Source organism: Botrytis byssoidea (genome assembly GCF_014898295.1).
Source record: "Botrytis byssoidea strain MUCL 94 chromosome Unknown BBYS_015, whole genome shotgun sequence".
Classification (NCBI taxonomy): Eukaryota; Fungi; Ascomycota; class Leotiomycetes; order Helotiales; family Sclerotiniaceae; genus Botrytis; species Botrytis byssoidea.
The window spans coordinates 219,286-232,516 of NW_024065856.1; the positions used below are offsets into that span (position 1 = coordinate 219,286).

The 13,231-nt window shown below is 43.4% G+C and overlaps 4 protein-coding genes across 4 annotated transcripts; 1 reads left to right on the forward strand and 3 right to left on the reverse strand.

Annotated features, from left to right (window-relative positions):
- Window positions 1–676: 676 nt before the first annotated feature.
- On the reverse strand, window positions 677–2,245 carry EAE97_007555 (uncharacterized protein; the record flags this gene model as incomplete). Its single annotated transcript, XM_038878070.1, has 1 exon — window positions 677–2,245. The coding sequence occupies one exon, from the start codon at window positions 2,243–2,245 to the stop codon at window positions 677–679; it is 1,569 nt and encodes a 522-aa protein (XP_038730908.1).
- A 2,336-nt stretch (window positions 2,246–4,581) lies between these two features.
- Window positions 4,582–6,738, reverse strand: EAE97_007556 (uncharacterized protein; the record flags this gene model as incomplete). Its single annotated transcript, XM_038878071.1, has 1 exon — window positions 4,582–6,738. One exon carries the CDS (start codon window positions 6,736–6,738, stop codon window positions 4,582–4,584), a length of 2,157 nt encoding a protein of 718 aa, XP_038730909.1.
- Window positions 6,739–7,751: 1,013 nt separating this feature from the next.
- On the forward strand, window positions 7,752–8,870 carry EAE97_007557 (uncharacterized protein; the record flags this gene model as incomplete). The annotated part of the gene is made up of 2 exons (XM_038878072.1): window positions 7,752–7,793; window positions 7,851–8,870. The coding sequence occupies 2 exons, from the start codon at window positions 7,752–7,754 to the stop codon at window positions 8,673–8,675; spliced, it is 867 nt and encodes a 288-aa protein (XP_038730910.1). The 3' UTR covers window positions 8,676–8,870.
- Window positions 8,871–9,332: 462 nt separating this feature from the next.
- On the reverse strand, window positions 9,333–12,017 carry EAE97_007558 (uncharacterized protein; the record flags this gene model as incomplete). The annotated part of the gene is made up of 2 exons (XM_038878073.1): window positions 9,333–11,439; window positions 11,497–12,017. 2 exons carry the CDS (start codon window positions 12,015–12,017, stop codon window positions 9,333–9,335), a joined length of 2,628 nt encoding a protein of 875 aa, XP_038730911.1.
- Between the last annotated feature and the right edge of the window lie 1,214 nt (window positions 12,018–13,231).

Here is a 13,231-nt window from a genome sequence, read left to right on the forward strand (position 1 = left end):
GGTATCAACCAAGATGTTAAAGTCATGAGCACATCTAATACGAAGTGATATTGTATTCCAAGCCTTTGTAAGGGTCATACAAAGATGCGGGGTTGAAGCTGCAGGTACATTGTTTACGTTATAAGAAGAGAATGATTCGTCGGCGGTAAATTCATTCGTCGAATAGAGATCTCTCATAATTAACACGGAAAAGGAAAAGATTGATATCGTCCAGAACAATCAAGGGTTTCAGTCTATATCGAGTCGGCATTACTAGACGATGACGACTATATGTATCACAATCCTTATCAAACATTGGCCAGTAGTATTCACGCAATACAATCACAATTCTCGTCACAATTCTCGTCCAAGAAAAGACAATTCGATTTGAATGAGAGTATTTATTATTACATGATATCCATATACACGGTTTCATACGTGTGCAACAGGAAGTTGGCCTCTATTTGACCTTCTTGAAAGCATAGCGTTAACCATACCATGCTACAGACAGTACTCCAGCCTAGCCTAGCTCCTCAAATCCGCAGTCTATTTGAAGCCCTGAAAGAGGACTTGTGCATTACTTTCTCCCAAATTTTATAACTTTATGTTCGTATCAAAGCCATTCGGATGTTCGTCCGTCTATTTCACAAAAGCAATTAGTATTGTGCATGCCAGAACCACTTACGGAGATTAGTAACTAACCTGGTGTCTGATCCATAATCCCAACAACCAGTATTTGCTTCTTCAATTCCCTTCTCCTCCTCTCCTTCTTATTGACCTTCAATTTTACCTTCTCTACCACTTCATGAAAATGCTCATTACCTTTCTGTATCACATCTGGAGCCCCTTTGATCCCCATGAATCCCGATTTTCTCGACATGGGCGTATCTGGACCTGTCGCACTTCTACTAGCATTGGAAATTATTTCATTGCCTTCTGGTGGCGACATCCTCGTGCTTCCGGATAGCCGTTTCAAAGCACCCGATAACTTTCCCCCCAATGACCCTGTTGGACCTGTCGTTCTTGGAGAATCCGGTAGCTTATTAGTTGAGAGAAATGGGAAAGGACTTTTCAGGGGGCGTTGACCACTTGAAAAATCTCTTTTTCGAGGCTTGTTCGATTCTGGTATTATTATATTCGGTGGTGCCATGGATGATGTATGTGAGACTGCCGAGGGTCTATGCAAACTCTGCTGCCCTTCGCTACCCGAAAATAGAGCAACCGGGGTTCGTGGCTCCCAATCATCTGGGCTTTCGCAGAAATAGTTTTGTCGGCTTCTCTTTGTGGGCAATGAGAGTGGTGGTGGCATTAGTGCAACACCGTCGTTATGAGCCTTATGTCTGAGTGGATATTCGCGCACGTTCTCATAATCGTATGGTATTCCTTGATCTATCAAGTCCTCGAGAGCACTAGTGTATGCCAGATCTTGACTAGTATTGAGATCTTCTAAATGACCTTGCATAAACCTTGATACTCGTTCTTTATATTCTGACGATATTACCAGTGATCTTGGTGACGACGTGGCCGGGCTCGATGCATTACTAGGCATGTATTTGGGGAAGTACGAGCTTTCCTCACCCCGCTGCATTGGAGAAACAGGAACAGAACCAACAGTTTGGCTCTGGTGAGCCATGTGTGAATTTGTGTTATCTTCTTGACTATAAATGCTACCAGAACTGTCAGAGTTATCCGTAGCTAACGATGACTGTCGACTTCTTCCTTCTCTTATTTCCATAGTCGGGTCGTAGCCCGTTCTCTGCATCACCTTCGTTGCCGACTTTGTCAAAGGTGGATCAGGGGGTGGAGGTAACGTCCTAGTATCGGGCGAAGAATGGATTCTCGCCACTCTCTGAGGACCTTCGCTTCCCTCAATATCAATGTCATCATCAAAATTCGTTGAGACAGAAATATCCATAGAAGGTTTTGGAACAGGATCTCCATACTCATTCAACCTCCCGTCGAGCCTTCTACTCCCTCTGCCCAACTTCTTCGCTAGAACACCAGGAATTGCTGGTAGTGGATCCCTATTGAAGCGCAACTTATCTCCCGTAGTTTGACTATGTCTCAACTGAGGCCGTTTCATAGTTTCCAAGCCACTCAAAGAAGCAGATGTATGACCCCACTGTGCCCATGGCCCTAATTTTGCGTGCGCGCTTGTCTCTAGTTGAGATTGAGATCTCGAATGCGAAAGAGAATGTCCATCTGTTAAAGGAGTCGGTGGCAATGTAGCCCGAAACTGCTCCTTAGATGGCGATTGGTACGCCATGAATAATGACACTGAAAACGAACGCAAACGGAGTGATCTTGATTCGAGAAAAATCGCATAGGCGTTTTCCGAAATATGTATTCTGGCCACTTGACTGATAGGAAATTTACACAGACAAAGAAGAAAAATGACCTACGCTTGATGAAGGATAGAAGAGGAAATATTCTAGAATGAAAGAAAGGCACTGGTTTGTCGGGGGTGATATTTTCTCCGAAAGAAAGCAAAGTTTTGGTTTATGATATGGAGATCTTGTTATGATTCTTTGAAGGCCGAGTCTTGAGAAACAAAGAATCACGTCAGCAATGCCACGCTGCCAAGAGCCAAATGAATCTCAAAAAAAGTATACCATCAATTTCACTTGGAGGATACCAACCACTCATTATTTTTGCATGATGTTGCTCGCGAATGTGGAAATAAGCAGACCAAGGTAAAACGAAAGATGTCGAATACGTCGATGCCAGGACAGAGCTATCGTATACGCGAGAACGAAGGGAGATATAGGAGCTCAGTCGAGAACTCATGCGAGTATTGATTTCTAGAAAATGATTTTGTACTCGATAAACCAGATAAGTCATTAATCATTGATAGTCGGCTTTCTATGTAATTTTTTAGATTCTATGTCTACTCTTCAAACCAAAAAAAAATATCATACTGCATAAATTCCCATCTCACGTGGTATATGCAGATTATATATATAATACATCTATTCATTAATCCGTCAATCAATCAGAAAAAATCCTTATGATCACATATTACAGGAATATTCTACTTATATAAAAATATAATACAACCTGGTCTTGCTTGATTCTGATATTATAGATTTTTTTATAGATATGATATAGCATATTTATCCCGATATCAGATGATATTCTTGAGATGGGTCAAACTCACCAACAGGACAAACTATTCAATAGTTATTGAGAAGAGTACATGAAGTGGAGATGCAATCATTCAGTAGTTATCCATCTCCCCAGCTTCCCAATTTCTAGATGGAAGGTTACAAAGTTAAACACCGTACAATGGCCTACCTCTCTTGCGGTAGCCGACATTGCGCTGTCGGTACTGAATGGCGTATTCCACGTTGCCCTTGATATTTCCCAACTGCAAGATGTTGATACAGATTTGAGGAGTTGTCTCGACTTCCTTGTAGCAGGGGACTGCAACCTCAATCGTGCCCGGGAGTTACAACAAACCACCCACACTGACATTTTTCCACAGCGCCTGACATCACCCTCTATTTTCTCCCAAGTTATCAGTATTCTCGAACCCCTGAATCACTCACGTATAGCCATCGCCATGCTCTCCATTGGTGGAACCATCACCACCACTGAGTTCACAGACGATATTACCACTATTAGAAATGACGTACAGCAAGATATCGATATGGGAAAAAGAATCATAGTATGTAGTCATTCCTGGGCGCAGTACCCATGACAAGTACCCTTGATGAGATGAGCATTACTGAGAGAACTTGAAAAGGAAAAGTTGGCGGGATGGTGGAAGTAGCTTTCTTATGTGTGTTTGGGGTTCCTAAAGGTACTAGTCTTCAGTGAATCACTAGTCAGAAAAGCCATGACAGTATTGTGAAATTGAATATTTTTATTTGAATTCTATAGAGGTGGATCATAAACACGAACCGTAATTTTCAGGATAGTTTCCTCTCAGCAACAAACGCTGGACAAAAGTACTACCATGGTCTTAATGATACAATGGCTAGGGATTAAAAATCAAAGCTAAAACTACAAAGTGTGACCAGCTCCCAAACAAAAGCTACTGCAGCTGCCGTTTGATGATCTCATCAGTCTATTTGATACGTGAAGTTAATCAGAAGATTCCAGTATCTTCGCAGGAAATTATGATAGTCGGGCTCAAACATCACGAAGAGTTATGAATGAAGAGCTAGTGTTCTGCGGATATAATTCCTCCTTCAATAGCCCGGGCTGTACAGCTGGGTTTTCAGACGAGCTGCAGGTGAGGAGTTTGATACCACTGAGACCTGAATTAGTTTGGTTCTCAAACTTGCTCAATAAGCAGGGAAACTTACGATACTGCGGTTCCAAAAAAAATACAAAAGCTTAAAAAATAAAAAGGCCCAACGATCGAATATCATATTTTCGCGTAGTCCGGCTTGTCCATATAGAAACATTCGATCTTATCCCTGAGATAGCATGTCCTTATCGTACTCTTACTACCAATGTAGCTTTTTCTGTGCAAGGAAACCTATTTGGGTCAACATAGATATGTTGTTCCATGTTCTACCGAGGTCTGGTGATCATGATGGTCGCAAGATACCCGATGGTATATCATCATTACGCAAGTCGCTCAAAAATCTTCATTTACTTCGTAACAGAGCCTTTGCCTTTAATGTCTATCTTGATACTTTTTTTGACCCCCTCAGCAAGGGAAATAAGATCATTTTCCGAAATTTGTACGTTTAGCTTTTCAGCAATGGAACGGAAATCATCTACCCAAGTTGGTAAGTTGATGTTTAGCGTTCCAAGTCCATAGTTCAAATAATGCATGCTGGGATAAAGATCGTTTATTGTAGTTTGTGATCCCTTGCCTTTACTGCTTTCCTTGAGACGCTTGTCGACCTTTTCAGCAATGGAACGGAGATCATCTATCAAATTTGATAAGTTTAGGTTTAGCTCTTCAACTCTAGACTTCAACTCTTGTACGATGGGATTAAGATTATCTGTTGTAATCTGTGATCCCGTATCAGAATCTGGGCTTCTAGTCTCTGAATCGAGCCCGTCTTCTGCAATTTCTGCTTCTTGAACAGAACTTGAGCTGCTAGCTTTGGCACCAGGAGGTTCTCTTGAAACATAGAAATTCCGTTTAGACCTTGATTTCTTGACCTTGGAATCCGGTTCACTTTTGGTAACTCGTGCTTCCTGTTTGGACCTTGAGCTTTTAATATTACCAGAACGGACACCAATCCATCTGATAGACGATTGATTCTGTTCAGGCTCGAGACCAAGTTGAACTCTCCGGGGAGACTTCGGGCCTTCAGCTTTGGAGCCGTGACCGCCTTCTGGAACAGCTGTATTTTTCCCTCTTTCTCTTATCTCGACCTCACTCTCCCACCAGCTTTGCAGAAGTTCCCGAATGAAAAATTCATTGTCTTCAGCTAGAAACTGCGCTCTGCGATCCCATTCCGACAAGTCCAAATGCTCAAGCTTGATTTGACCGGAACCTATCTTTTCCAGGTTGTTAGATATGGTGAGGATAGCAGAATCTGGTATGATGGATTCACGGTCCTTGAAAGTATCCTCTGGGTGCGCTTCCCATACAGCATTACGCCAATGCCCAAGCATAAACTGGCATGATTGAACAATATCCATTGTACCAGGAGAGACATGATCATCGTCTTCAATACCTCTCTTTTCATCTTGAATCTTGAGCCACACTATAGCCAGTGTATTTCCAAATGATGACGGAGAATGATCTTTTAAATACTGGTCACGCTTATCCCATTCACTCAAGTCCAGTTCCTCAAGTCCTATTTCGCTAGTACACACTCTCCTCAGGTTCTTAGATATGGTCACTATGGCAGAGTCTGGTAAGACGCATTGTAAACTGATGTCCTCGCAGCTACCATCTTTTGGTAATGCCTCAAATATACTCTGACGCCATAGTAAGAGAGCCTTATTACATGAAGCAATTGCGTAATCAAAAGTCACGTAGTCTTGTATCCAATCGACCACCAATTTCCTCACATCTAGTCGCTTCTTCGACGCATGTTCGATTGTGGAAAGTTTTGCCTTTTCGAAGAAACTGTTGTAATCATCGATAAATTCTTTCGCAACCCCAGGTACAAAATCATCATCTAGCTTGGGTTCGCGAAGTAGTGAGAATATCGTCAAAAGAACATCCCGCAAAGAATTATCCGGGCCCCATCCAGTTGTAATACTGGGTAAGCGGAGATCTTCATCTGCACTGATCTTCGGGTGATGGATCTGTGTCAAGAAGCGCACTTTGATAGGCCGTTGAGGGTATAAAACAGGGAAATAGATGTGCAGAAAGAAGATGCCTCCAGCGTACGGGCTGTCAGAGGGTCCTTCAATGCAGGCAATTGCATTTGTAAGATCAAAAAAGTCTCCAAATGCACCAACTCTACTACTGTAAAGAGAAGCAGGACAGACACTGATATAAGGAGTTGTATCATGAGCATGAACAGCTTCGTATTCCAAGCTTAAATTCCTGTTACGATGATATGAATCTTTTTCCCTATGAACCTTCAGCACACTGAGTGGCGTTTCCTCGAAATAATGTCGGATGGCTCGATGGGTAAGATTCTTATGTCTATTCCGAATCTCCGATAAGTTCTCACCACAGGGTGAAGGTGTTTCGATAACAGAATCGGTGGACGTAGACGAAGAAACAGACATAGGCTTAGAAGTAGACATAGGCATAAACATGGACTGCTGATTCAACCCGGATTCTTCCGTCGCGTCAACCCCAGGCTCGAAGAAACTGGGATCCTCTGCCATATTGACTTGAAATCAATATGGTGTCTAAGATTGTAGGCGACAATTGTTTTTGTACAACCAAGACTGCCAAGTTGAAGTTCTGTATGCTTTCAGTTTGCTTTCCAAAATTAAAGAAGAATTGACAGGTCAAAAGACCGAGTCAGGAGATATCAACTATTTCTTCCAAAAATCCAAGCTGTTATGAATTGTAAGGGATGAAGATTGTGGGATGAGTGAAGGAAAATGCAACGAGACGAGTAAATAAAGATCAATGCCATTTTGAATCGTTTTGGGGAGGTACTATGGATTTCAGACCCTAAAAAATAGAATAGGAAACTCTTGTCGTGAATGAATGGTAGATGATACTACCTAGCTAGGTAGGTAGGAGATTATAAGTAGTGTCCAGCAAGCGAGCAGGAGCTTTGGGAGCTCATTTTTCCACTATTCCAGATCGGTTCTAGCATATGTGCTACCTCTCAATCGACAACTACAAGATAGAAAAAACAACCAACCTATCGTCTCATTAGCTTTTGGACTTCCTCTTAAAACGAAATGTAGGTAATCAAAAAGAAAAAGGGGAGATGAAAAACATGTTGATACAACGTGGAATTACTCCTCCCACTCCCCCCTGTCCATGCCCACATTCGAGAATGTCAACATATGGACCAGCAAGACTCAGCGATATGTAGGACCAAAAAAATCTGGAACACAAGATATAATCGAACCATTAACACCAGTCGAGGAGAAGTATTCGCGGCTTATGACCTGGACATCCATCCGGCCAAGAGCGATGCAATTTATAAATCCAAGCGTGCTGATTCTTGGACGTTGTTGAATCGGAACACTCAGTGGTGTGATTTCATCAGCCCATATTCTGCACAACCAGACATGACCAGTTGCGAGAAAGATATTGTATAAAAGCAAAAGCAAATATTCCAAATTCTATTTCCTATCTGGAATTTTCCTTATTGCAATATCATAAGCGTTTATTTTGTTGTATTCATCACATCTACTCAAATCACGATCTCCTCATCATGCCATTCGACACAACCATCAAAAAAGTCGCTGTAGCTGGCGTTAGTCCCTCTTTCCATTCCCCTTCTCCACAACCCCTCTCAAATAACAAACTCCAGGCATCCGGCCCAGTAGGCCAAGCAATCGTCACTGAGCTTCTCAAATCCGAACTCTTCGACATCACAATTCTAACCCGTGATTCCACCACCTACCAATCACTATTCGCCCCCGCGCTGAAAGTAATTCAAGTCGATTACACCTCTCTCCCCTCTCTAACCCACGCCTTAACCAACCAAGACGCCCTCATCTCCACCCTCTCCCCAAGCGCCATCCCGGCCCAAAAACTCCTCATAGACGCCTGCATCCAAGCCCACGTGCACCGATTTCTCCCCTCAGAATACAGCTATGATTTCTGTTCCCCCAGCATCCACCAGCTCTCCTCCACCAACCAACTCTTCGCCCAGAAAATAGCCATCGAGGAATACCTCAAAGAGCAAGCCACCCAAACCTCTCTAAGCTATACCCTCCTCTTCAGCAACTCCATCCTCGAACTATCCCTCAAAAACAACCTCTTTTTCAATTTCCAAACCCGCACCGCGTCCCTTAACCCCCAATCAAAAACCATTCCCATATCCCTCACCACCCTTCCCAGTCTTTCCAAAGCCGTCCGGAGAATCCTCACGCACCCACGCGAAACGGCAAATCGACCGATCCGTATCAAAGATATTGATATCTCTCATGAAAAACTTGTGTCAATCGCCCAGTCACTCACACTCGGTCAAGAATGGAATATTCGCAGCGACGCAAGCTCAGACTCGGACTCGAGTTTTAATTTCGGAGGAAAGTTCGAGCGCGTGCATAATAGTGTTTTTGGAATCAAGGAGATGACGCCAGAAGAATTGGAGGAAGTAGTAAGAGTTACGTGTGGAGTAGAAAAGTCATGATGAGCATCTATTGTACTTTGTTGGTTGAAAAGATCATAGGCGTTGAAGATGGCGTCATGGAAGCTATCTGAATATAGGTACTGTTATTGTATTTGAAACAAATTTGTCTCTGCGTATAATCCCCTTCCTAGTGATTCATTGCAGTAGTGATCATCCGGCGACGAAAGAGATTCCTCCTAATACTCGTCTGAGAACACCCTCCCTCCCCCTACACATTCATATTAGTAACCTTAATGATTTCACCAATCCCAGCGGGAATTACAGTCATGATGAATTTCGTCTACGTAATCAATTAACGACGAAGATTGCACATGCTAAATATCAGGAGCACTTCCATCCAAAATCAAATACTGCATTTGAATCATTAATTTGAAAAAGTATACTACATGATCATTACGTCCGTTCAACTCATGTTAAACTCCCCTCCCCTCCCCAAGATTCAACCCAGTTCCACCTCATCCAATCTTCGTGAAAACATCATCCTCGCCCTGACTTGTCGTATGAAAAGCAGACTTGAAATAGAGAACCGAAAGGGTATATCGCAGACGGACAGCACTCCTGCAATGCAATGCGGCCTTGCCTATGACTAACAAAGAAAAGTTTAAAAAAAGACATTGTTGTGATAGCTTTTCCTGAAACATCTGGAACAGTAGTCTACTAAAAAGCATCTTCAAAAGGGCAATCGATACTGTCATGTCCGTCCCGTTCACACACACCGCACCATTTATCCATATTAATTACTCCGCTTTCCTTTCCTGGTGCAGCTCCTGGTTCCATGAGGTTGGGGATAGTTTTGATAGGCGATGCATCAGGCGATTTCTTGGCTGGCGCTAACGGTGCCGGTTTGTATTCTTCTTGGGATGGCTTGGGTGATAATTTGAGTCCCTCCATGACAACATCCTTTCCTGTTCGTTGCTGCTTAGGAGACTCATCCTTAGAATTGCTGCTGTTGCCATTGGGGCCAAACATCGGGCAATGTAAGACATCATGACCTGAGGTTTCACACAATTCACAGAAATCCTCAGCTGCAGAGGAGTAGCCGTCATTCTCAGGCATTGTCTCCAGATTGTTACGGTGAGCATCCGAAGTTCCACGTTCTCGCCAGCTTTCAACTGTGCTCTTGGTATCTTGGAGAGAATTTCTATCCTGAGTCACAGTTCCACTGCTCATGGCACTAGTGCGATGCGTAGTAGGATTGCCAACACTTCCCCTTCGTAGTCCCTCTAACTCGCGCTCCATCTGTTCTTCTTTATTGCCTTTGCTTTCCACCAGAGCACGGAGCTCACTCACTTCTCGTTCTAGCTTCTCCCGGGTACGGCGCTCCTCTTCAGAAACTGAAGCACTTTCTGTACGGCTTCGATTGAGTCCAGGTCGTAGAACGTTTGGTGTTGTGTCCTGATCCGAGATATTTCCATCAGGTATGGCATCTCTGCTGAGCGAATGAATGATCGCTTTCAAGCCACGAATCTCGTCATCTCTCTGCGCAATCTCTTTCGAATGCGTTCCCGCACTTGCGTTGGCAGGAGAATTTGCGTTACTGAGAGCTTCTGCAGTCTTCTCTCGCTCGCGACGGAGTTCAGATCGAGTTCTTTCAACCTCTCCACGCAAGAACTCAACTTCACCCCGAGCTTCGGCTTCACCACGTCGTGCATCTTCAAGACCTTCCTCGAGCTCCTGAACGAGCTCTTCTAGCTGTTTCAGTTGTATAGCAACGTGCTTGACATCATGACTATTCTCGTGCATTGTATCGAGCTCCATTACAAGAGTACGCATGCGTTCATCATATACTCGCTCGGTTTCCGCACCGGCCATTTCGAGCGTGTCTATCGTGCTTCTGAAATCAGCTCGATGCTGATCAAATTCTGCAGTCAGCATGGCGATTTTGTCGTTCTTTTCGCGTATGATAGCCCTCAACTGTGTTGCGTCTTTGTCATCCACACTTCCCCGACTATGTCTACCACTCGCGTCCTCATTATTGTTCTCCATTAACGATTGTGCTTCGCTGAGAGTTTTCTCCATGTCTTCAATAATAGAAGCCTGTTCTTTTATTTCCCTATCGCGATCTTCTAACAGACTTCTCAATCGCTCAAATTCGTCGTCAGTAGCCCGGGAGGTTGTACGCGATGCGGATCTTGATGCAGGTCGTAATTTCGCGTTAAAGGAAGAGACTGAGCCTACGCTCCCGTTTGTTGCCGTACGTGCAATCTCTACAGGAGGTGTCTCGTCATCGCTGTAATTCATCGAGTTCATTGGTGCAGGTCTATTCCCCGTTCCAAGTGCGGAAACACTTCGTGGAGGGACTGGTGTTTTCATGCCATTTCGAGGGGTATAACCAACTCTCTTACTTGGGTCTCTAGAATCTTGTGTTGCTCTGACGCTCTGACCAAAGTTTGCCTGTGCAGGGCTTGCATATCGAGATGGAACTCTTTGTGCAGGTGTATTTAATGACGGGTTAGCATTGGGTGCTCTTCGGACTGGTGACTCTGGTCTTGACGTGGTAGGTGTAGCCATGGATGGCCGTGTCTTTTGAACATATGGGTTTGTGGTTCTGCCTGGACCAACAGATTGACTGAACTTTGGTAACAAAGGCATTGGTTGACCATTTAACTCTGATCCCAATCTCCCAGCCCTATTGCCCATCGAAGGAGAAGCCGGTGAAAGGGGAAATGACTCATCGTGCGAAGAAGGGGTGCTGCGTCTTTTCGCCCTGGTAACTGGAAGAAAAATTCCAGCACCGTCGATTGTTGTGTCGAAGTAGTGAATTCTGCATCGAACATCAATCAGTTCATTGTCTGCAGACGTAAATGCTTGAATGGCTCACCCTTCAACATCTCCATTGTTTTTTCCTTTCGAAGCAAACATTTCACTTAATTCTACTCCTGCAAATACACCCTTTTTGCCCTGCACACTGCCAACAAATTTGACAATGCCATACATGTTACCTGGTACATCGACTATATCACCAACCTCTAGTTCCTCCGGCCCACCGCCAACTCGAGCAGGTGTGTATGGTGGCATGTTGCCTACTGTTGGCATATCCTCATCAAAAACTGTAGAGAGAGGGTATCTCTTGCTTGCATCTGGGATTGTCGCAAGTGAGTTTGAGGTAAGGGAAGCAAGTGAGACTTGTCGAGATGGTTGCGACCTAGGATTATTTAAGGCAAACCCTTGACCGTTATTGGAAGGATATGCAGGAACGGGTGTAGCTCCTGAAGCTTGTAGTAATGCCAAATTATAGGAGGCGTTGAGATTGGGTGTTGATTTGGTGCTCAAAATTCCAGTTTTGACGAAAGTCGATTTTTTGGGTGACCTTTTCGGTGTTGAGATTCTTGTGGTAGACATTTGTACCAATCCACCCAAAATACTCCCTATTATTGTTTTCTGTATGAGCCCCCTCACAATTCACCAATGTGAGCCAATCAACGTTCTTGATTGTCTGGTAAAAGCCCCTATACAATTAACTTTTACTTTTGTCTCTCAAAATAATAAAGCCGAATGTTATTCAATTCGAATTTGCACAATGAAAGTGTGGGATAATAATTATAAGATGGATGATTTGTCGTTCGTTTTCTTTGATTGATGTCCAGGTCGTTACTAAGAATTGCAAGGTAATGCTAGATAAAACAAGAGGAAGAAAGGATTATGAATGAACTTGTGGGGGGGGGGAGAAGAGGTGAGGAATATGGCAAATACGTAGAAGGTATCTCCTTCACCTATACCAGGTAGCTCGTAGGAGAAGACTAGGAAACGGTAGGAGAAAGAGGAAAGCAAGTGCAAATGCAAATGCAAATGCAAATACAAATGCAGTCTGCAGGAGAGATCAACGCCGGTACATATGTTTGTTTATAGACATGTTGATCCGACCCCTGTAATAGAAGGAAGTATCACGGTGAACTTGAGAGTGGAAGAAGACTGTTGAATGAGATGAGATATACTACCGGTAGGTAGCCAATGGCATCAGTGGGCATGAGTGTAATCAAATTGTGGTTCCTCATTCCTTGTTCTGTAAGATCATTGATCATTCTACATTCTACCGTTTCCTATGGAAGCATAGTCATAGTCCGGGCCCCCATCATGAAGCTTCTGCAGGTGTATATTACATACCTATCCGATCTAATCCACTATTCCTATTCTGCTGGAAAGGACAGGAAGCAGCTGTCCTCATCATATCATCATTAATTAGATGGTCCAGCGAAACGCCTCATCGTCCTTCTTTAAGCTTCAGTTGATTGTCTATATTGGGTGATTTTATATTAACCCCCATTCAAGTGATGTCCTGTAGTATCTTTCAGTGATCAATGCTTTTGCTAATATGTCACTCAAGAACTGATAAATCTGATCAAATCTACCAGTAATTCGAGGTATCTCTGCCTATCGGAATGTGTGGGGATCTTAATATAGATACGAGCATTGCATCTCTAGGTAACTGAATGTAAGAATCAACCTTCACAGGAAGTACACATCGTGCTGTTAGACACCTAGTAAAGAGTGAATAAAGCAGATACAAGCTTCAAAGGCTCAGTATTCTATTAACCACAACATCATTGATATAGGAC